We start from the raw sequence: 22143 nt of genomic DNA on the forward strand, positions 1-22143 counted from the left end.
TCCAAAATATATATATTTTTAAAATAAATCGATTTTAAAAATTAGAAAATCAAATTAAATTAAAAAAATAAACTTAAATAATAAATTAAAGTAACCAAATAGTAATTTAACCTAAAAAAAAATGGAATGTCATCTTGATAAGGGGTCACGTGGTTGCAAATCCAACGTCTAGGAGAGACAAAATCTGGCAGTGGATCTTAGCGTTGAGGCAAACCTTGTGATGATTGTGTTGCATTTAAGACAAGATCTCTCACCATAAATCAACAAAGAAAAGAACTATACAATACACGAGTTGAAACAGAGAGAATCTAGAAGTGAAAGTTAAAGAGGTTAAGGAGTGGAGGCAGGGCTAAATCTATTACACTGTGCCAAGGACTTCTGTTGGCCACCCTGGCAGAAAAAGAAACTATGAGGGCACCTGTATAAGCAGTTATCAACCAAACTCACGTTCGCAGAATCGCGTTTCAGCGCTAACAAGGGTCGAGGTATCCCTCCCAGCAAGTAATTCCCACCTAACAGAAGCCTCCCGAACGAAGACACCCCCTTTTCGGGAAACACCGTTTTCACCCCAAACTGGGTCGGTATTCTCCCCGTGAACTCGTTGTTCTCCAACGATAACGACGAAAGCTTCGGCATCACCGCCATGAACGACGGCAAAAACCCCTTAAGCCTGTTGTTGCTCAGATCAACCGCTACAAGCCCGCTCTGAGATTCCGTTCCCTTATAAGGCGCTTCGAGATTCGTGAATTCGTTGAAGGACAGTGTCAACTGCTGCAACGACGGAAGCTGGAAGAAAACAGAGGGAACAGCACTACTCAATTGGTTGGAGCTGAAATCCACCACCTGCAACCTCGTCAAGCTCTTGAAACTTTCACCAACTAAGACACCGCTTAAGTTGTTGTTCCTGAGTGAAATCTGAACCAAGGAAACAGGGAGAGAAGCCGGCAATGTTCCAGTGACGGAGTTGTCGCTTAGGTAGAGAAATTTAAGGTTTCTTAGGGACCCCAGGTTTGGAAGGCGGGTGTTGAGTTTGTTTGACTGGAGTTCGAGTCTTTTAAGGTTGGCCAGGTTGTCGAAACTTTGTGGGATTGTTCCTCGCAGGTTGTTGTTGTCGAGGTAAAGCTCTTGGAGGTTGGAGAGTGTGCCGAGAGAAGAGGGTATCTCGCCGGAGAACGAGTTGGACGAGAGACTGAGTCGGCTCAGACGAGTGAGATTTGAGAAGGAATATGGAATTTGACCGGAGAAGTAGTTGTTGGAGAGATCGAGAGTTTGTAGATAAGGAAGGTTCCAAGTGAAGGAGAGGGAGCCAGAGTAACCAGCTTGGTCTAAGGCGAGTTCCGTGACTCGACTCAGCCCCGAAACGACGACGTCGCATCTGAAGCCACACGTGAACTTGTCGCCGAAAAGGTTGTCGCATGGGTCCAAGGTGAAGTCCCAGGAGCTCACGCACGAGCCTGGCTTCACCGAACCAGGCTCCAAACCTTGCTTCAGCTCCTTCAGAACCTCTGCATCTCCGACATGTGTTTTTGATTCTGCTCCTAACAATAGCCCCCAAATTGCCATGGTCGCAAATAGAGGGAAGCAGAGAGTCCCCATTCGCGATGTTTTCACTCTTCTCTGTGTGTGGAATTGGAGGCAAATTAGAGGAAGTGGGCAATAAATCAGGACCTTTGGATGCGGAGTGAAAGTGAGAGTTTTGATGGTGATGGAAGAAAAAGGTGAGTTTTTTTTTTTTTTTTTGTGTGGAGCGTAGGCTTCAATCCCACTCAAAGTGGTCAGAGATCTTTTTGGCTTCACGGGCGGAGCTGATTCAACTCAGAAACTTGTCCGATGCACCAACACTTTTCCACATTCAGATTTTTGTGTCTGTGTTTTTATTGTTTCTTTGCTAGCTGTTTGCACAGAGAGTGTTGTGTCTTGGTAAAATGGTAACGACTCCTTCGCTGTTTATATGTATGAATCTCGGGTTAGTTTCGTTTCGGACATTATTATTTTTAATTTTTAATGTATTTTTTGTTCTCTAGCTGGGCTAGCCGTTATGTATGATTCTCCTTCTGGCCCCGCTTCTTATCCAACGTTGATAGTTTGTCCTTGGAAATGTCATATACTTAAGAAAAGAATGGGGTATGAATGGAAAACCTGAAATAGCTAGTTTCCTAATATTAATATTATTGTTTCACGAGGGGACGTAGAATAGGTTATTTTTATCTTTTAGATAATTTTTTTAAGAATTATAAAATTACGTATGTGTTTATTGATCATTGTAGTTATTTATTATATTATATAATTTAATAAAAAATAACATAATATATTTACTGTAATTTAAAATTTTTAAAAAGTTAAATTTTCACCTCTTTTGTGAGAAATTTTCGCAAAAAATTAATAAAAAAATATCATTTCTTAAAAATATTATTTTTTTAAAATACATATAAAACATGAAAAATTAACCTATAATTCCCCCATAAAGCAAAAATTTCTCAACTAGCAAATGGGCCTTGTTGTTAATAGGTAGTGGTGGGATGGAAGGAAGTTCTTAAGGTTGGTGAGGATTAGTAAATCAAATGGCAGGCAATGTGGCATCTTGTGCGATAGCGGTGGTTGCAATTGCAAAGTGGATTGGGCATCGGATCCCAATGCTAAAGCATAGTTATTTGTGTTTAGACATTTTTATGATTATCATAACTAACAAACTTTCAATTTTGGCAAAGTCATTCAGAGGGCTCGCCTATCTCTTACAAGCACAATTTCTATTGGAGCTTCCAACCAACTTATCAAACCATTAGTAATTCTGGAAGAAACAGTGTATTTGATGGATTAGGTGTCGCCCAAAGTCATGCATTTGGTACATGTCATTTCCTCATCAGCACAATGATTGCTAGATGAACAACAATTATAAACCCAAGTTACTTTCGACTTCTGTTCTAATAAATCTCACACATGTCTAGTAATAAAATTATTATTCTACAAATGTCAACACTGTATTTATTACACTTTAAGTTTAGGATTGCAAACCATATTCTAGAGTATTCATTATATTCTAATTCCACTGCAAATTCATCTTTAAGTAAATTTAGCCTAGATTTTGATGTTGGTTTTGCGAATTAAAAAAATTATGCACAACTTTCCTTCTTGGTTTTTTATTGCTTCTTCTTTTTTTCCCTTTAAAGATTCATTCTTATTGACATTTTCAAGGTTTGCCCCGGATGAGTTTTCTTTTAATTGTAAAACAACAACCGTCTAAAATCTCAATTTTTAAAAATTCTCTCATTTTATTATAAACATATTTAATTACATTTTTAGTTCTTGAGGAAAAACCAATGGATCAAGGTTTGGGGAATGAAATGATAAGTTGAACCGCATAACAAGTTAACTACCTTTTTTTTATTATTTGTCCTTATTTAACTGTTAACTATTAAATGAATAAGTTAGGATTCTAATTTTTAAGCCCATTTATTAAATTCAGCAGCTGGACCCAGTTTGGGTGATATGGCTAACCTGTCTCGGGACCAGGCCTGCACTTAACCAGTTTTTTTAACTCTATTATTTTGGACTTGTGGACTAGTGGTACACTGTGAGTTTAAATAATATAACTGGACCAAAAAAATTAAGAGTATCTTTGCCATATATTTTTTAGTTTAAGAAAGCTATTGAATCAAGAAAAGCTGTCTCTGTTAGCCTTCTTTCACGTTAAGATAATTTAATTATAATATTTATTTATTTTTCTTAGAAAACAACCCATTTTATAATAAAGAAAATTTTCAAATTTTCTGCGGAAAATTCAGATATTTTTTTTTGGGTTTTTTTTATCTCTAATAATTAAAGGTTTTTAATATAAAATTAGTAATTAGAAATAATTTCACACCTTTCTATAATTTTACTGTAAACAATGGTTATTTATATAATACAAAAAAAATTAACACAAAACCAGTTTTCACTCGTCAGATATAAACATAGAGTTTATTTCATGTTATATAATAAATTGTTGAAATACATTTTTTCCACAAATGAATTCAAACATACACATACTTTTTCAGCTTTGGAGAATCGGTAATAGAAAAATAGTGTTCATGAATTTAATTAATTCTATTTTCAAGAAAAAAATATTGGATTCAATCTGGTGATTTTTTTTATTTTTAACATTTAAATAAATTTATTTTAAATTTACTTTTAATTTAGTTTTTTAAAATCAAAATAGCTTGAATTAGATTATTTTTATGCTGCTTATAAAACTATATTTGAGTTTTCGCTCTATTTTATTTTAATTGATTCTCACTTGCATAAGACAGGTTGAATTGACTCCTTTGTTTTTTTTTTAATAATAAATTTAAAAACTTAATCCACCCCTTTTGGAGTTGGGCGGTGATCCACTAACTCAATTAAAAAATTTAAAATTAGAGTAATTTGGCCCACCCAAGCCGAAAAGAATATAAAAAAACATCAAATAAATAAAATATCAAAACTTAATAAAAATCATTAGTTTTGAAATATTTTTTTTGTTCATAGGATCAACTTATCCTAAGCTTGCTTTTTTTTTGGGGTGGATTAAACGTGATAGATTAAGTGCAGTAACTAATAAAAGGATAGGTTAAATGGGCAGTTTTGATGAATAAGCTCATTAGATTATCCAAGTATTTTTTGTTCACAAATTATAAGTATCAAATTCTTACAAAATCATATAAAAAATTATAGACTTGGTCTGTTCAATAAAAACATTTAATTCAATGATTAGATTATTAAAATTAATTTGATATGCATAAGTTATTGAAGAGAATAATTTATTTTGAAAAGTTGTTGATTAACAAAACCTACAAAGTAAAAATGTGCTCTCACATCATTAATTTTTAATAAATCTTGATTTTGTTTTATCTACTCGGGTCGGGTAGACTAGTTTTATCTATAAGTAGAATGATTACACTTAAGCAACGTACCAAGCAATTAACATAACATAATCACTCAATGTAAACTTATAATAACAAATAAAGTACAGTCTTTCTGTTTTTCATAGCACGCTCTTGCCAAACACTATATAAGCTTAGCTAATTCTCTACCTGGATAGAAACTAGAGAGGTTGCAAGCAAAGTTGGGTTTAACAGGTCCAATTAATACAAATTAAAGCATAAATAACAAGTGCTTAGTGCTGGCTAGCTAGTTAATTTACATTATTGCTAGTTAATTGTTGCACTGGATCAAGCAAGGCGAAGGTCATGATCAGTTTTAAAGGGTTGCTCTTCTCCATTAGAATGGTGGGAGAAAAGGTTCAGATGAGAATGGTGCTGATGACAGAATGCATACAGGGTGGAGGCACCGTTGGCCAGTGCAACTGCTGCTGCTGCTGCTGCTGCTGCTGATTCCTCGTCTCCTTCATCGTGCAAAAGAAATTGTGGATGGATCACACACTTTTCCTTCTTAATATTCAATCAAACATCAATGAAACCAAATCAAAAACAAAATATATATGCAACAACTTTCATATCTATTATATTCAACTCAAAAGAAATAACTAGTTCTTACAAGTTCAAGCAGCAGATTTCCATTCATCTGCTTCAGGCTTTTAACCTGTATATTATATTATTCCCATCAACTTCATCAGATTATCAAGAGATAAAAGAGTGGACCATAACCAAGAAAAGCACTAATTAGTACTAATTATGCTACTAAACTTGAGCTACTTATTAATCATTACAATATATTGCTGACCTTTTTCCTACAGGTATCAGTCCGAGTTTTGATCACGTGAAACTGTGAAATAAAAGTGCATGCACAAAAAAACACAACATGTCAGTTTATAGCCTAAGGACAAATAGTCACGCAGCTAAATCAGCAATCTCACTTAAAGAGTTGGTTTACGATTCCTTTTTATTGAGAAGAAACAACACAAAAATATTGCTAGATAAAATTGAAAAGAAAGGAAAATTAATAGTTTATAAAAAAAGGATGAAGAAATGGGAAACTACTGAATTGAACGAAGTCAAACCACATTAACCCTAAACTCCTTTACCATTCCACTATTTAACTAAAGAAACATTATCTTTGTCCCGCTAGATAAGTTGTGCTCTTTTTTCTTTTAGTAACTAGTATGGTAAATATCTTGGCACCTTTCTTCTTCTGCATAATTAATTAATTTCTTCACAGGTTTGGTCCTGTACTTACGTTTTTCCAGCTTCCAATTTTAGAGGCCATTTAAGAAGTCATCTTAATTAGTGAAAGGGAAAAGTCTGGAGCAGTTGTGGATGACAATATGATTGGTAGTCACATGGTGTGTTTGGATTCATAGAAATGCAATACTTTTTAAGAAGGAAAGTTTGACTTAATCCGATTATTGGACCTTATTAAGGTTTAAATCATGATTGACTGTCTTCAAACTTTGTAGTTAGGGAAATCTTTTCCATTTTAACATGCTGCTGTGTTAATCCTTTACAGCGTTTGAAGAAGCTATACAGTATTATTTTAGCTCATAAACAAAAACTGATTAACTGAAGCAAGTGTGAAAGAATTTTGTACCTTTCGTTCGCGTATTTTCCCTATGGATGAAACCATATCTTCTTCAAGAGTGCGCAGTTGCTGGAAGCTCATGTCGTCCATGTCCAAGCCCTCACCTATCCTATGCCTTTTTCAATTCACACAACACAACTCCACCAATGAGCTTACTTCAACCGTACCAAAACAGTGAACACGTGTACAAAGAATATCAACTATTTTTTTCATGTTTTATTTACCTGATCTGTCTCCTGAGCTTATTGTTAATATCTTTCAGCTTCTTCAAGTTTTCAAGCATTTTCTGATACCAAGAAAAAACCTAACAAAGTCAGAAAGCAAAACAAAAGAGAGAGAAATTAAGAAGAGTGATTGGTTAACCTCATAGTGAGAATGCCACAGATCAATATCCCCCAAAGTCTTCTGATACTGATCAATGATCTTTTTTGTCCTATTTTACACAAGTGATGACAACCAAATGGAATGAAAAAAATAAGTAAATAAAAAAGAAGTGATTTTCCACAACAAGAGATAGAAAGAGTAGGGTACGGACGTGAGGCCAGGGCTAATGTATTCATGCATCTTGTTGTTTTTAGAGAACATGATGAGTGAAACCTTGGCATCACAGAGAACACTGAGTTCATGAGCTTTCTTGAAGATACCATTCCTTCGCTTGGAGTAGGTGACTTGCCTGTTGGTGGGGTTCTCAATCAACTTTATCTCAATCTTGCCACGACCCATCTCGAGATCTATCTTAGCTATGGATCTTCTCTTCTGCTTTCCAAGCACTGATATTTATTAATAAGAGTGCAGTGAATAGAGTAGAAGAGAAGCTCATACACATACACACAAAAAAGGTGGGAGAGCAGTGAAGAGGGTTTCCAAAATAGGAAGGCTAAGCTGCCAAAGAAAAAGTAGACTTGGAGTGTAACTGCAAATAATTTATAAATTGGTGAAAGTGTGTGGAAAGCACTATTTGACAGCTGGTACCCTCCCTTTAATTAATATCCAGCGACCTCTTCATGCTTCTATTTATTGGACACTGCCACAATCTATGTTAAATACTAACCTTCATATATAGTACTTCACTTGCTTAAATCATTATCAATGTGTTAATTAATACTAAACTTCACCCTCGTGTACATACATATGTGTAGTCTTAATTAATTAATCATATATAGTTGAGATGGAGCTTAAGATTAATCATGTTGTTAAAGTTGCAATTAACCATTGGTTGAATTGGTCGTGGTTTTGTCAATTAGTAGTACTATATGTATAATTTTCTGCATTGAGTTTTCTCATGCTTAAGCTTGATGGCTATTTGCGGTGTTTAATGTTGCCTACTAACTTCCGGCGTGCTTTATTTGAGTCATGGTGACACTGGAAGTTTTATAATTAGTTCAATTAAGTAGATTTCCTCACTCAGGTTAATTGAGGATATCAGATTAATTTACGAATTATATAACTGGGATTAAAAAGGTTCTTCTGTTTCAACATATGAAGAAAACACGGGCAAGACACAAAGAAAACCAGTACAGTAGTTTATTCATTTTCAAGGGGTGACTGAAGGGAGAAATATCAACTCACTAATCACAATAAAACACGACCCTTAGAGTATCTTTAAACCGAGCAACTCAAGCGAGTTTCTATATATACACTAAATTTTATATTTTTATATAATGTCATATCATTTTTATTATTTTAAACAACTTCAGTAAGTAAGTTGTTTCTCCAATTTAACAATTCTATTTTTTTTTTTAAATAACCTCACAATTTCATATTGCATTAAAATTGCTACATTAATTTACCTAGTTTTACATAAGAGTGATGGAGTTGCCGTCATGATATTTTTACACGTTTTATAAACTTATTTTATAATCATTTTCGTCACTGATAAAACTTCCCAACAAACACATGCTGATGACCATAACTTGCTCATGTAAAATATTTACCTAACCATCGTATGCTTTCCACTCCAACTTTTGCCTTTTGTGTTTATTTTAATATGGGAATAAATTGGACCCAAATGAGACAAATTAAGGTTTAAGGCACAGATAAGATAAGAACATTCAAAGTTTCAATTAGTAGGTCTATCTATCTATCAGGTATATATCAGCAACACAATACAACACAATGATGTTGAAAGCAAACAGCACAGTGGCGGTATGAGCATGTGGTGTCATTACACTACTAATATATAGGTTGTATAGCTACCTGAGCTTGTCACTGCTTACAAATTACTCCTTTCTTTATATATAAAATTTAATTATCTAATTTATTATGATTAAAAAAATAATTTAGTTAATAATAATAAATTTATCTTAAATTCATAATTTTTAATAATTATTCTTTTAATTAATATTTTTCTATTTCCTAATTATTTTTTGATATATTTTTTATTTTTTAAATTAAGAAATATTTCCAATCTAAAAATAATAACAAATTATATTATAAATTAAGTCTTATAAAAAAATATTTTAAACTTGGATGAGAGGGAGAGATTATTATTAATCGCTGATGAATATCGAGGCACGGTACGGCAATGTGATAGAGAAAGTTCGAAGATATTAACGTTGTTGGGTTGCGTACGACCCGTCCCATCTTCTCCTTCCTTCCTGCCTTTCTCACTTCGATCACATGATTTTCACTGTAAATTGTAAGTTTTTTTTTACCACTGATTCAAGCTGCTTCTCATTCTAAGATCTTATATAATTAGGAGTAACATTATTTACGCCATAAAATTTCAAGTCAATTTTTACGTGAGACAGATTAAAAGAAAAAGGAAAGAGTACTCACTAAAAAAACGAGACGTGCGTGATGAGATTTATAAATTTTTGGTTTACAAGACCAGATATATAATTTGATAAAGAGAAACAAAAAAAGTATATATATATATATATATATATATATATATAAATTTATCTTTTTTCAGTAAAAAATAAATAAATTTACCGTGTTAGTAACATTAATAACAACCACCAGTATGAACCTCTACTGTCTCTCCATCAAAGGCTTCTTTACCCGTTTATTATATTTTCTCCCTTCCTTGATTGTTGTGCAATAAATAATGAAGGCTTAAGATCGATGCTGAAACTTGTAAGACATTGGCTGCATGATGATTCGGGGAAGGATACAATTTCATCAATCAATCATGCCATCGTCTCAATCTATCTATCATAAGTGAACAATATTATTATTTGTAGAACAAATCATGTATCCAGTTTTACAACAATAATTGAGAAAAGGATAAATGAAAAACATATAGAAAACTAAAAAACGTGACAGATGATATAACCAATAATAGATCGAGGTAAAAAAAATATTAAATAATTGTTATCGGAATAGTACAACTCATAAAATTCTTCTGTTTGTGATATAAATATAGATACTTGTGATAAAAAAAAGAAGCAAACATTCTTATTATACAAGATGGAGCATAAAAATTAATAATTAATATAATTTTATTACTCATTATTTTATGTATATTGATTAAGAAATTGAAAATAAAAATGTAATATTTAATGTTATAAATATACTCCATTTTTAATAAAAATTATATTTATTAATTTATTAATCATTATCCTTTTAATTTTTCAAGTATTACTCTGAAACCCTTATTATCATTCATTCTGTTTTTGTTATTTGGTAACCCAGTAATTAACCACAATCCTGTTTTGATTCTCTTTTTTCATCATCTGTTATGTTAATAACCCAACCAAAGCAAGTGCATGGATTCCTTGTGGCGTGAAAATGTTGTTTATTTGTGGAAGCACAGAGCCACAGCAGACAGAAGCTAGGCGTAGGTCTGCTGGATTTGACGTTCAGTCTAAATTCTGACCGTGTCAATGGACCTCGATTGGACATGAAACCCAAACCTTGCCTGCCTTTGTTTTCGCATATACTTATATTATGTGAAAAAATAATAATAAACGTGCACAGCATTTTAGTGGGGCGAAAGGATGAGAGAGACGTATAAAGAATAATGATGTAATAAGTAAAATTAAGGAAAAAATATGTTTTGTATGTTTATTATTACTAATAATTTACTATTCATAAAATTTTTCATATTAATTTGATTCATGTATAAATAAAATATATATTTTTTTTATAATTCTTAGTAATAACTCTGTTAGATGCAATTAGCCAAAAATTATAATTTTTTATTATTTTTTGTGTGATTTTCTCATGAGATTAAGGGACAAGATGAAATTAAACAATAGTAAAATAATACATTATCAAAAAATATGTTGTCACCGAAACTTATCAAAGTTGTTATTGAAGACCCGTCTAACAAAGTTGTCATTGAAGACTATAAAAAATATATTTTATTTTTATAAGAATCAAATTAATAAAAAAAAAATCATAAAGACCAAATTATTTTTTTTTCAAATTTTACAAAAACCCAAACTTATTTTATCAAAAAATTAGAACAATAAAAAGACAAAATGTTATATATATATATATATATATATATATATATATATATATATATAATAACTCTTGTATTCAAAAGCCGTAACCCAAACATTCACAATAGTAAGGACACAGAGGAATGGAAAGACGAATGGAAATAGGAAGATAAGAAACTAAGAGAAAAAGTAAATAATAAAAAATATAGCAAAAATAAAATTATTAGTTTGTTTGATCTGAAAGAAAGAAAAAAATTAAATATTAATAAAAACATCATTTTACCTTTACAATGCTAATATTTTTTGACGTATCTCCCCATAATTAATTATTAGCATATTTGGATAAAATTTTGGTTTATACGTGACGTGAATTTTGTGAAACAACTATTGTTAACTTTTGCATCAAAATAAGAAGCCTTAAATATATGAAAAATATATTATTTTTAAATTATTATTTTAAATTTATTTTTGATTAATTACCTACCTGAAAATTTCTTATGTTTCAATGTAATATCTGTGATTAGTCTCATTTTATTAGGTGATAACATAACATGTTGTCACGTCATCAAGTCTAATAACTAACACCTTGATGTCACATCATTTTTTATTATTTAAAAAATTTCAATTCTCCTTCTTTTCCTCCTCCATCAAAAAATAATTCCATGCCACCACTGTCGCTCAATCTAGTGTCACCACTGTTGACCATGCCGTCGACTTTTCCCTTGGCACTGATCTCAGCCTCCGCCTCCCCTCCTCCTTCGGATTTGAAGTTTCTATTAACGGAAACGACTAAGAAGTCGGTAATCCTGGTGAAGGATCTAGACCGATTTATGGAATTGGGGATAGCGACTCGATTTTCGCATCGAGAATCTAGAGCTTAATGGATGGGATCATTAGCACGTGTTGTGACAAGGATTGGGTGATGGTGTTCACCCATGAATAGCAAGGAGTGCGTGGGCCTAAACCTGCTGCAGTCGAGTCGAGTCAACATGCACATCCACTTTTCGGTGTGCAATTTGTTTCGTTCAAGGTGCTGGCAAGTAGCTACCTCAGTGTGAGGGTTGGATGACGATGGTAAATCATTGGAGAAAGAGAATAAGAAGGGGAAGAAAAAATTAAAATTTTTAAATAATTTAAATAATAACAAATGATGTGACGCTGATGTGTTAGTGATTAAGCTTGATGATGTGACACTCTATCTGTCACGTCATCACTTAAGAGAATGAGACTAACGATAGATATTACATTGAAAAAAAAAATTAAATACATAATTGACCAAAAAATAAATTTGAAATAGTACTCTAAAAATGACCTATTTTTCAGTTATAAAAAACATATTTAATCCAAATAAAAACTAAACATGAAAATAAAAAAATAGACACTAACACCATTCCGGACACACATTATGTTACACCATGGATTATGTGTGTTTGATTATGCATGAGTGTAGAACCAAATTCAAATCCAATTGCCTGCAGAAACTTGTATTCATTGCTTCAAGTTTTCTCGTAATTATCACACATATAGCCTCCCTCCTCCGATGCGGAATCAAACGGACACTATGATAATCAATTTTGCTCCACATAATAGAGTAATTCATTCCTTGTATACAAGTACCAACACACGCCAAGTATAATTGATTATGCTCCTGCACATAGTTGATTAACTCGTGTCTAGTACACAACAAATCACACAAATTTAAGCTACATTGAGACGAAAAGTTGGAGCTTGAGAGGTAGAAGACAGAGAAACCCAACATGAGCACGAGCATGAGTCCCCAAGTTGCAGCTTGCAAGGAAGAAGACACACAAGGAGCACATGGGCACATGTTTAGTTTTGTAAAACAATGGACGGCTGAAGATTTTCCACACAAATCTTTGATATCTTGAGTGCAACCTCAAAACTATTGACTCTACCAATTTTTTTGAATATTTCTTGTTTATTTCCACCCTAATAAACTAAAAAAAAATATATCTAAAAAATTTGAGAGACTAAAAAATGTAAATTTTAGTTTGGAGGAACTAAAATATAAGAAATAACAAATAAATAATTAATTTTAATGACATCAGACTCAATTCCTTTAAACAACATCTCAAATTCAAATCTTATAAATGAAAAATAGTTAAAAAATATGTCTCAAATTCAAGTCTTATAAATAAAAAATAATTAAGAAAAACCTCATTAAGGTGACTAATCAGATTTTTTCACCGAAAATTTATCATGAACAAAGCTAATAGATGTTTTGCACTAATAACATGATTAAAAATATATATAAGAAATAAAAAACACATTTTTCTGGTATCAAATATTAGAAAATTTTCAATATTTTATTGAAGGTTTTTATGCTGGTTTATTATGAAGATATAAAACTATTCACTGCAAAAAAAAAAAAGTTTTATAATTTCGATCCACAGTTAAATTTTCAACTTTATAGAATCCTAATCCTTCACTGAAGGATATGAATAAACCTGTCCTTTCTGACAAATCCTATATCTTATATCCTTACTAGAAACAGAAGTACTAAACAAAAAAAGAACTGAGAAAACTAACAATGTTTAATAATTTCTACATAATAATTATTTGGAAGATATAGAATTATTCACGCGCAGTCTTCACAAACAAATGCAATGTTTAGCGAATAACTGTCTCCCATTCTATTTCTTTTGGGCAAGAAGGGTTAACCATTTTTCTTCCCAAAAAAATAAGAACAAAATGCACTAGGTGCTATAAATAATAAATATCAGGAGTTATTTTCTATATCAATACTCGGAATATTGGCAATGCATATGGTCAATTATGAGAAATAATGGGGATTGCATATGGTCAATGCTGAGATATAATGGGGAGTATTTGCAATGCATATAATCAAATTCTGAGATATAATGGGGGAGTATTTGCAATGCATATAGTCAATTCTGAGATATAATGGGCAACTCTTAAAAGAAGTATTAAACACAAGTTGTCAATACGGGGGTTAATCAGACCATTCTATATCCACATCCAAGTAGCTGTGAGATTAACCACAATGTTGAGTTTGTTTGCTCCTTAAGTTGCTTAAGACACATAGTTTCCCCTTCCTTTACAAATGCCAGGCAATGCCAATTTACAGCAGAGTTATTATCCATTTAATTTAAAGGGATCCTGGTTTCTCAAAATGCATTTTCCCATTTCTTCATTTTGTTTTCAAAAGGATAATCCTCTACTCTACTTTTGTGGACTTATTAGAGAAACTGGTTTATTATACTTTGTCATCATGGAACCACCACCTTGTCTCCTTGGGTGATCTGCCATTTCTGCAGTTCTTTACATAGCGGTCATTATCTTCAGGGCGTTGCTGCCAAAGAAATCAAGAAATGAGTTATTAAGCCAAAATGACACCCATTTGATGATGGATCAATGACCTACCTAAATTCACCAGTAGAATCTTAAATAATAACCAATCATTTATCAAATTAATGTTTATTTAAAACCTTGGTTAAAAATATAGCATGTCCTATATGGTCCAGTAATCTTATCATAGCACAAAAGGAATTAGGAAAATACAAGATTCATGGTTAATAAATTCTCACCTTTGTGGTTGAGCTTGAAAGCATTGAGAGAATACTGATGCAGATAGAACTAACTGTCATCGCAGGGGACCATGAATCATACAATATATCTGCATGATGTCAAGCACATCAAATGTCAGCTCACCACCAAAAACCAACACCAAGTCAATCATGCTTTTATCTAAATTTAAAAAGAAAAAAATGGTTAACTATAAAGTATGACACTAATATAGATGGGATTTCAGAGCACATAAAATTCCCAGAAGCAAAAGTTTTTTTTTTCTATCCGCCAGAAGCAAAAGGTTGATGCTTCTTAAATCCCTTCCATATCTTAACCCCAAAATGAATGATAACGAGAATTATCATCAACTAGTATTTTAACAAGTACATTATAAGGGATAAATATTTTCTTTTATACAATTAAAATTCATAATAAATTACTATCTAGTATCTACGAATATATAGATTACATTTTTTATTTAAAATGAACAATTTAAATAGTAATAAAATATTGTTTTTAACTATTGACAGTTTCTTTTAAAAACTTATTGAAAATTAATTTGGAGATATAAATAAAAGGGGCTAGATTAAATGGAATAGATGGTTAAGAAAATTAAGTATACAAATAAAAATAAAATAATGATAATTTAAGATGGTTAAGAGCAATTATTTGGGAAGTATGGGGATAGTATATGAAATGCACGTCTAAATATGAGATTGAAAATGTCTAATTGAGAAGATGTGCATCTAAATATGTATTCAAATTTATAATATAAGAGTTAGATATCTAGACAGGCATGAATGAATAAAGGAGAAAATAATGGATTCTTAACTTCAACTATACCCACTCTCCATTGCTACCCTTCTTCAAATGCCTATTTTTAATAACAAAAAGGGGTGTTGGGGTGGGGGGAGAAGCCTTACAGAAACTTCTTGATATGACTGACAACAATTTGCTGAAACAGCAAAAAAAAGAAAAAAGGAAGACAAAACAAGCATTTGCCTGACCAGTCATGTACAATTTCACTTAATCAAATATCATACAACTCATTTAGAAAGTCAAACCATTTTGCAGTACAAACTCCTACACAATTCATCCCAGAATAGATAGAGAGAAAAAGAAAACAACAGAAGTAGATCAAACCCAAATTTAGACCCTCGTGAGGGAGGTGGAGACATTTTCAAAGATGAATATGAACATTGAAATATACTTAAAAGTTGTCAAATCTTGAATCATATCAAGAATCATTGTTCAATTTTAGAAACATGAGTTATAACATATATACATTTTTAAATAACACATTAGTTAAAAAAAAATTAAATATCCATGATTCAACACCTAAAACATCAAGGAAATACTCAAAAAGTCTCAAATAGTACTTATATTTCACAAATCACCAAGGAAAAAGTAAATTCCAATAATACCATAATATCATCATAAGCCAAGTCAGGTGAATTCATAAATCATAATTCCTTACATGCTCCTATTAAATGATAGTGCATCCTAAGTGCAATCTATTGTCAAAAACGGTACAAAGTTATGAGAAATCATCCTGCTTCTCCTTAGCCTTAGGAGCTACATAATGTTACATTACTGCTTGAAAAACAGAGCAATGATACAGCAAATTAAGGTGCATATAGAGTAAGCAGGTGACTTTTAAAGCTTCTATTTCAGAAGAATGAGAATGGAGCAATAGAACAACCATATAGGGTGCATAGAGTAAGTGAATGAGTGACTATATGAAGTCCCTATTTCTAAAGTATAAAAAACAAAGAATAGGAACGAAAATTTTCTTTTCATTTGACAATTTGAGCTTCTTTGAATTTAAAATTTCTCAAGAATATTGGAATGAAAAATAAAAAATAAACGAACAAATTATTGAATCATTTGTCTCATGTCTATGATATAAAATCACAGCAATTCAAGCATGCATCACACAATTCAAAGCCATCTACAGTTTATTGGAAGAAACAAATTACTAGCTAGGCAAATTGCATCCAACTGTGCAATTTGAATAGTGAATCATACCATTCTAACAACCACACAAAACAAGATATGCGGGCATGGAAACACCAAAAAGAAAATCACTTTGTAAGATACAAAGGACCCATACTTCTCTCTATTCCCCACATATATGATATACCATACTTTTTCTATAGTTTTGCTAGGTTACCATCATAACCATAAAATAGCATTCCTAACATATTTAAACTTGTATTATGGTCCAATTAAATTCTTGGACATGCCAAACCAGGGAGATACACATCTGCAAAAAGTCAAGGTCATTTACTACAAGATTCTCTTGTTTCATCCATTTTCTAAATTTTATTAACTTCTTGAATATGAGCTATTTTCAATAAAAAAATGCTGTATCTTGCTAACAAATATTCCTAATTATTCAAAGCACTAAGTATTCAACAACAATGTAACAGCATTCACTGTCTTCGAAACTTCAAATGCACCCGATCATTAATATTTTCTTTTAATGAATTAGGAGAATTTTGTTAGGAAAAAGATAGAATTATTCCTTTAAAATTACAAAATAAATTGATTTCCTCAGGTACTACAGAAAATTAAACAAGTAACCAACCGATTGCCATCCTCTTCCCCAAAATTCACAGCAAGCAATCATAATTTTTGAATTTCCAGACTTCAAAGAAAAGTCCGAAGCAGATTACAACAAAAGTCAGAATCTGAAACAATCCACAACATAAAAGCCAAAACAAACAAAAAATACAAGCAACAACACATAACAAAACCATATACCAAAAGGGTGTGCCAGAATATAAACAAACAAAAAAAAATGGACATAACACTAACAAACAGAATATCCCATAAGATTAGACAACAAAACACGGTAAGTGAAAAATTCATATACATACCTAAACAAATATGGCCGTTACTGTAGATATGGGGATGCAGCGGAGCCGGATGCAAGAATATCACCTGCAAAACCGTGGATAACAGAAGAATAACATCACTGAAAACCAAAAGTCGGTACAAATTTATGTATGAAAGGGACAAAAGAAGAACCTGAGGAGCTTCCATCGGGTAATTCTCAGGAAAATCGACCTGAAGCTGGTAGGTCTCGTTAGCGTAAAGTGTCCCAGGAGCTCCAGTGACTTCAACCACCCACCTTCCAGAGAGAAACAAAGCAAAGGAACAAAAAACAATGTAAAGGGAACAATGGAAGAAGGAAATCGAGAATATTTAGGGTGTTGATTGAGAGGGGAATTAGAAGAATCTGGTACCTCTGGAGATTGTCGGTGACTTTGTGCTTGAAACCAGTTGGGGGATTGACCTGCCACTCCACGAGCTCTTTCTGGAGCCTATTGCAGGCAATCTTACTCAGATTCTGAAACATTCATCATCATCATCAAATAAAATCCCAATTCAACCTAAGAAACGAATGAACAAGCAGAGAGGGAGGATCGAAGGAGAGAGTGAGTTAGGTTTTAGGGCTAACCTTGCGAGCGGCAGCAGAGGAACTCGTCATGATTCTTTTGCGGGTACACGAATGGAAGAGAGGAACAATTCTCAATTGACAAAGGAAAAGAAGAAAGCGAGAGAGAGAGACAGAGAGAGAGTAGTGAAAATGTGTATTAAATAGCGAAATGTGAAACCAAGAGAGGGGTTTGACGACACTTTGGTACCGGCGACTACGGTTATAATATTTTTATTATTTATTTATCTCTCATACAGTGTTATAATTTATAAAGTTTTTTTTTTATAAGAAGATTTATCATAATTCATAAACTTATCCAACTGACTAAATTATATTTCCTCCCAAAAGAATGTAAATTCAAATCACTTTTATGACATTTTGAAAATAATTATTATAAAAATTAATAAATTTATAAAAATTTAATTTCTTTATGCTGTTAATTTAATAATTTTTATATTATTAATAATAAAAATTATAATAAATGTGATTTTTAACATAGTTGATAAGAAAATTAATGATTAATATTATGTGAATATAAGAATAATTAAGTATAATGAGTTAAAAATTTAACTGTTAATTTTCATCATTAACAGCTAACATTACTTATTTTATTGTTACTCATTTCAAGGAGTTAAATCTGAAAACATGTATACTGTTTTAAAAATAATGGATTTTCACGATTACTATTTGATAAAAAAAATAGTAAGAGATGAATATGATTAATGATCAATAAAGTCTATTCATATTCTTTCCTGTTATCAGTTTTTTATTAAGAGTTTAATAATATTTTTTAAAAATATTTCAGTTAATTTTTTTATTTTTTTACTAATTAAAAATATTATTTGATTGTTTAATAAATAAGTTTTTTTAAAATAATTTTTAATAGTTTTTGAAACATTACTTGACACAGTATTTTTTATAACGCTAACTTTTAATTTTTTATATTTTTATTCTTAATATATTTATTTAATTTTTTAGTTATTTTTAAAAATAAATTATTATTTTATTATTTTTTGTAATTTTATACTTTTAGTTATTTTAGTTTTATTAAACATTTATAATGTAATAAATTAATTTTTCAGTTTTTAACTTTCAAATTCTAACTAACTTTTTAGCTTCTAGGTTACTTTTCAGTCTTAACTAATTTTTCAACATGTTTTATTAAACATAATCAAAGTAATATTTTTAAAATATTAATTTTTAACTTTTAGTTTTTTATATTTTTCTCTTTTTTATTCTTAATATATATTACCATATTTTCTTATTACTTTTTGAAATAAATTAATATTTTATTATTTTTATATCATTTTATATGTTTTTAATAAACTAACTTTTCACTTAATTTTGTAAAACATAAACTAACTTTTATATTTTGTTGGTGTAAAAGTTCTTTATTGAATCAACTAATTAAAAATAATTGTAGATATAGACTTTTAAAATGATAATAACAAAAAATCAGAGATCTTATATAAATGTCAATAATTAATGACAATTAAAAAAAATCTTATTTTACTTATTTGTTACATACTCCTATATACGGAAATATGGAAAGTCAAAGTGCAATTTAAATTAAGTTTCCTTATTTTACTATCTTGTAGGGATTACTCACGTGTACATTCTAAGTAATGCATTCTTCTTTTGATACAAATCTTTCTCTCTTTGTTTTCCCTTCCACATAAGATATTCCAAATTGTTTTGCCAAGAGACCTTCCTCGTGGCAATAATCACTAAAAAAATTAAAATGTATACAAGACATTTTACCTTCCTCCAACTGAAGTTTCGATTTCTTGCTACAAAAGTCTACAGAAATAGTTGTAAAAGGATTTGAATCTTCAGCATATAGAATATATATAATCATAATAGAGAGGGGGGAACCCATGCAAAAAATATCGATAGTCATGATCAGTAATAATAAGACGTGGACGTTAGGGGGAGCTTCATCCTCAACCTCAGTGACACCTACAAAAAATCTGCACACATAATGCTCTTCTTGGATAGAAAGAATGATGGAGTTCTATCTTGTCATATAGGTAGCCACCAAAACGTGCAGAACAAAACACTTTAGTGGTTTGCAGATTACTGATAATTAGGATTTAGGACTCGTGTTCTTATCCCAGGATACAATATTGTTACTACTTCTCGAGTATAGAAAGTAGAAACAGTTTTTTTTTTAATGCAAAAAATTTAGATGAGTTAAGTATTAGAGGCTTCAAAATGTTTAAATATTAAGAAATACACATTATTTTAACACACTCAGTTATTGTTTTTTTAAGTCTCTCTATTATCATTAAAATTTTAAAAAATGCGGCATGTACTTTATATTTAATAATTATCACCTATAAATTAAGATTTTATATTTATATAATTTTTAATAAATTTTATCCAATGTATTAAAAATGGTGCACCGAAAAGTATTACTAACATCCTCCTCTTAAGAATATATGTAATAATTCGAATTAAATATTAGAATGCATGTTCATAGACCTTATTTTTATTTGTCACACCGACTCTTTAAAAGTTTTTTTGTTTAACTTCCCAATTAATTTCCATACTTGAACAATTTTTACCCTTAAAAATTATTCCTGTACAAATAAGATCTTTATATTTTAGTCCCTATTAGTCTTAATAACATTACCTTTACTCTGCCATGCACCTTTACCTTTATACTTTATCCAGCCATGTTATATATTGTCTACAGTTGTATATTAATTAATTTACATATAAATATTAATGATATAAAAGTCAGCAAGGCACTGTGATTTGTATACAAATTGCTAAGATTTTAAATTTTTTATAGAAGATAAAAACAAATTAAATATACATCAATCGTGTAAAAAAATTATTTAGATAAAGAAAATCTTAAAAAAAATAGTTAAGTGAAAAGGCAATAAATTTCTATCACAAAACAAAATAATCTCCAACTATTATCTAAAAATATATATATTAATGATATAGTGAAAGTTTGACAGTTTTTTTTTTCATAAAAAGTTATTGAAAGCATTTGGTGTAACGGGACGGTAAAATCATATTCAGTTTTCATATTAAATATAAAGTTGCTTGATATCATAAATATTTCTAGGTTCTTTCACGATTTTAGAGGGTTGACGGTTGAACCCGTAAAACAGTAAAGGTGGCACAAAAGTCAAAAAAGGCATATTAAAGTTTATCTCTACATAAGTACATATGTTAGGCCTGTAAGATAAATTGTTTTCAGGTAAAGATTAAAATAAATAAATAATATTAACAAATAAGTAGTTTTATTTTGCAAATTATTTATTAATTGAGATTTTAATTTTTAAAGTGAAAGAAAAAAAAAACAAATATGATTGTTGTGTATTTGTATGAAAGAACATCCGTTGAAAAAATAGAAGTCTTTTAATCATGATGAATTAGACCTTAATTTTTTTACTAAAGATATGCAAGTTCACCCAAAAATATAGTAAAAAAACATATAAATCAATCTAATTTGCAAAGTAAATCAAATTCAATCTAATGCCAACATTATAGATAAATTATAAGTCTGTTAATCAACCTTATCTAATACCTAGAAAGAGAAACAAGAGAGAAGTGAAAACATAATAGAATAATGATTTAATAAAAAGAGATACATAAAAAATAATTATAAATAAAATGTATTATATATGTGATGCAAACATTTGGTCTAACAGTGCGGTAAAAGAAAATCATATCCAAATTTTATATTAAATGTAAAGTTACTTGTTATCATAAATATTTTTATATTTTTTTTACGATTTTAGATGGTTAGCCGTGTGAACTCGTAAAATAATAAAGCCACCTTTGTGGCACAAAAGTGAAAAGAGACATCTTAAAATTTATATCTACATAAGTACATATCCTAGGCTTGTAAATTGGCTGGAGGGTGGAAACTTTGCAATCAACATTCAATGCTTAAAATCAAGTCTTTGACTATATAAATAACAAGCCATTTGATGAATTTTATGACTTTATCATCCCATCCAACACAGACAATTATGAGAGTTGTTCAAGTGATTCCCTATTTTTAAAAAAATGTGTACTCTCCTATAAGAAGAAGATTGTAATTATTTTTTCCTTATACTTAGAGAGATTATGATTTTTCTTTCACTTAGTTTAGTAAAATTATTTCTTTAGTGTTTTCTGTTTTTTTTTCTTACAAGTTGAGAATTTTCCCGTATTAAAATATTATAAGTGTCAATTTCTATTTTTCTTAACTCTAATTTTTATTATTTTGATACACAACAAGCAAAACCAAACAAGTTGGATATC

General features: G+C 30.6%; 3 protein-coding genes across 5 annotated transcripts; all 3 read right to left on the bottom strand.

The window, feature by feature from the left end:
* Positions 1-234: 234 nt before the first annotated feature.
* Positions 235-2024, bottom strand: LOC100811366 (receptor-like protein 43). Its single transcript, XM_003516505.5, has one exon. It carries the CDS (start codon positions 1594-1596, stop codon positions 331-333), a length of 1266 nt encoding a protein of 421 aa, XP_003516553.2. The 5' UTR covers positions 1597-2024; the 3' UTR covers positions 235-330.
* Positions 2025-4858: 2834 nt separating this feature from the next.
* LOC100784496 (floral homeotic protein DEFICIENS-like) lies at positions 4859-7477 on the bottom strand. Of its 3 annotated transcripts, none has more exons than NM_001414715.1 (7): positions 7028-7477; positions 6856-6925; positions 6717-6778; positions 6502-6607; positions 5698-5739; positions 5512-5556; positions 4859-5359 (listed from the first exon to the last, which is right to left on the bottom strand). In NM_001414715.1, exons 1-7 carry the CDS (start codon positions 7213-7215, stop codon positions 5258-5260), a joined length of 615 nt encoding a protein of 204 aa, NP_001401644.1. In that variant the 5' UTR covers positions 7216-7477; the 3' UTR covers positions 4859-5257. The 3 variants fall into 3 exon arrangements, with proteins under 3 accessions (NP_001401644.1, NP_001240232.1, XP_006572851.1); NM_001253303.3 differs by having other exon boundaries at positions 4859-5405; XM_006572788.3 differs by having other exon boundaries at positions 4936-5402; positions 7028-7472.
* Positions 7478-13838: 6361 nt separating this feature from the next.
* LOC100785024 (probable ubiquitin-conjugating enzyme E2 16) lies at positions 13839-18009 on the bottom strand. The gene is made up of 6 exons (NM_001367928.1): positions 17899-18009; positions 17684-17787; positions 17466-17568; positions 17315-17378; positions 14453-14541; positions 13839-14217 (listed from the first exon to the last, which is right to left on the bottom strand). The coding sequence occupies exons 1-6, from the start codon at positions 17926-17928 to the stop codon at positions 14122-14124; spliced, it is 486 nt and encodes a 161-aa protein (NP_001354857.1). The 5' UTR covers positions 17929-18009; the 3' UTR covers positions 13839-14121.
* Positions 18010-22143: the final 4134 nt, after the last annotated feature.

The sequence above is a fragment of the Glycine max genome, chromosome 1 (genome assembly GCF_000004515.6).
Source record: "Glycine max cultivar Williams 82 chromosome 1, Glycine_max_v4.0, whole genome shotgun sequence".
NCBI classification, from domain to species: Eukaryota; Viridiplantae; Streptophyta; class Magnoliopsida; order Fabales; family Fabaceae; genus Glycine; species Glycine max.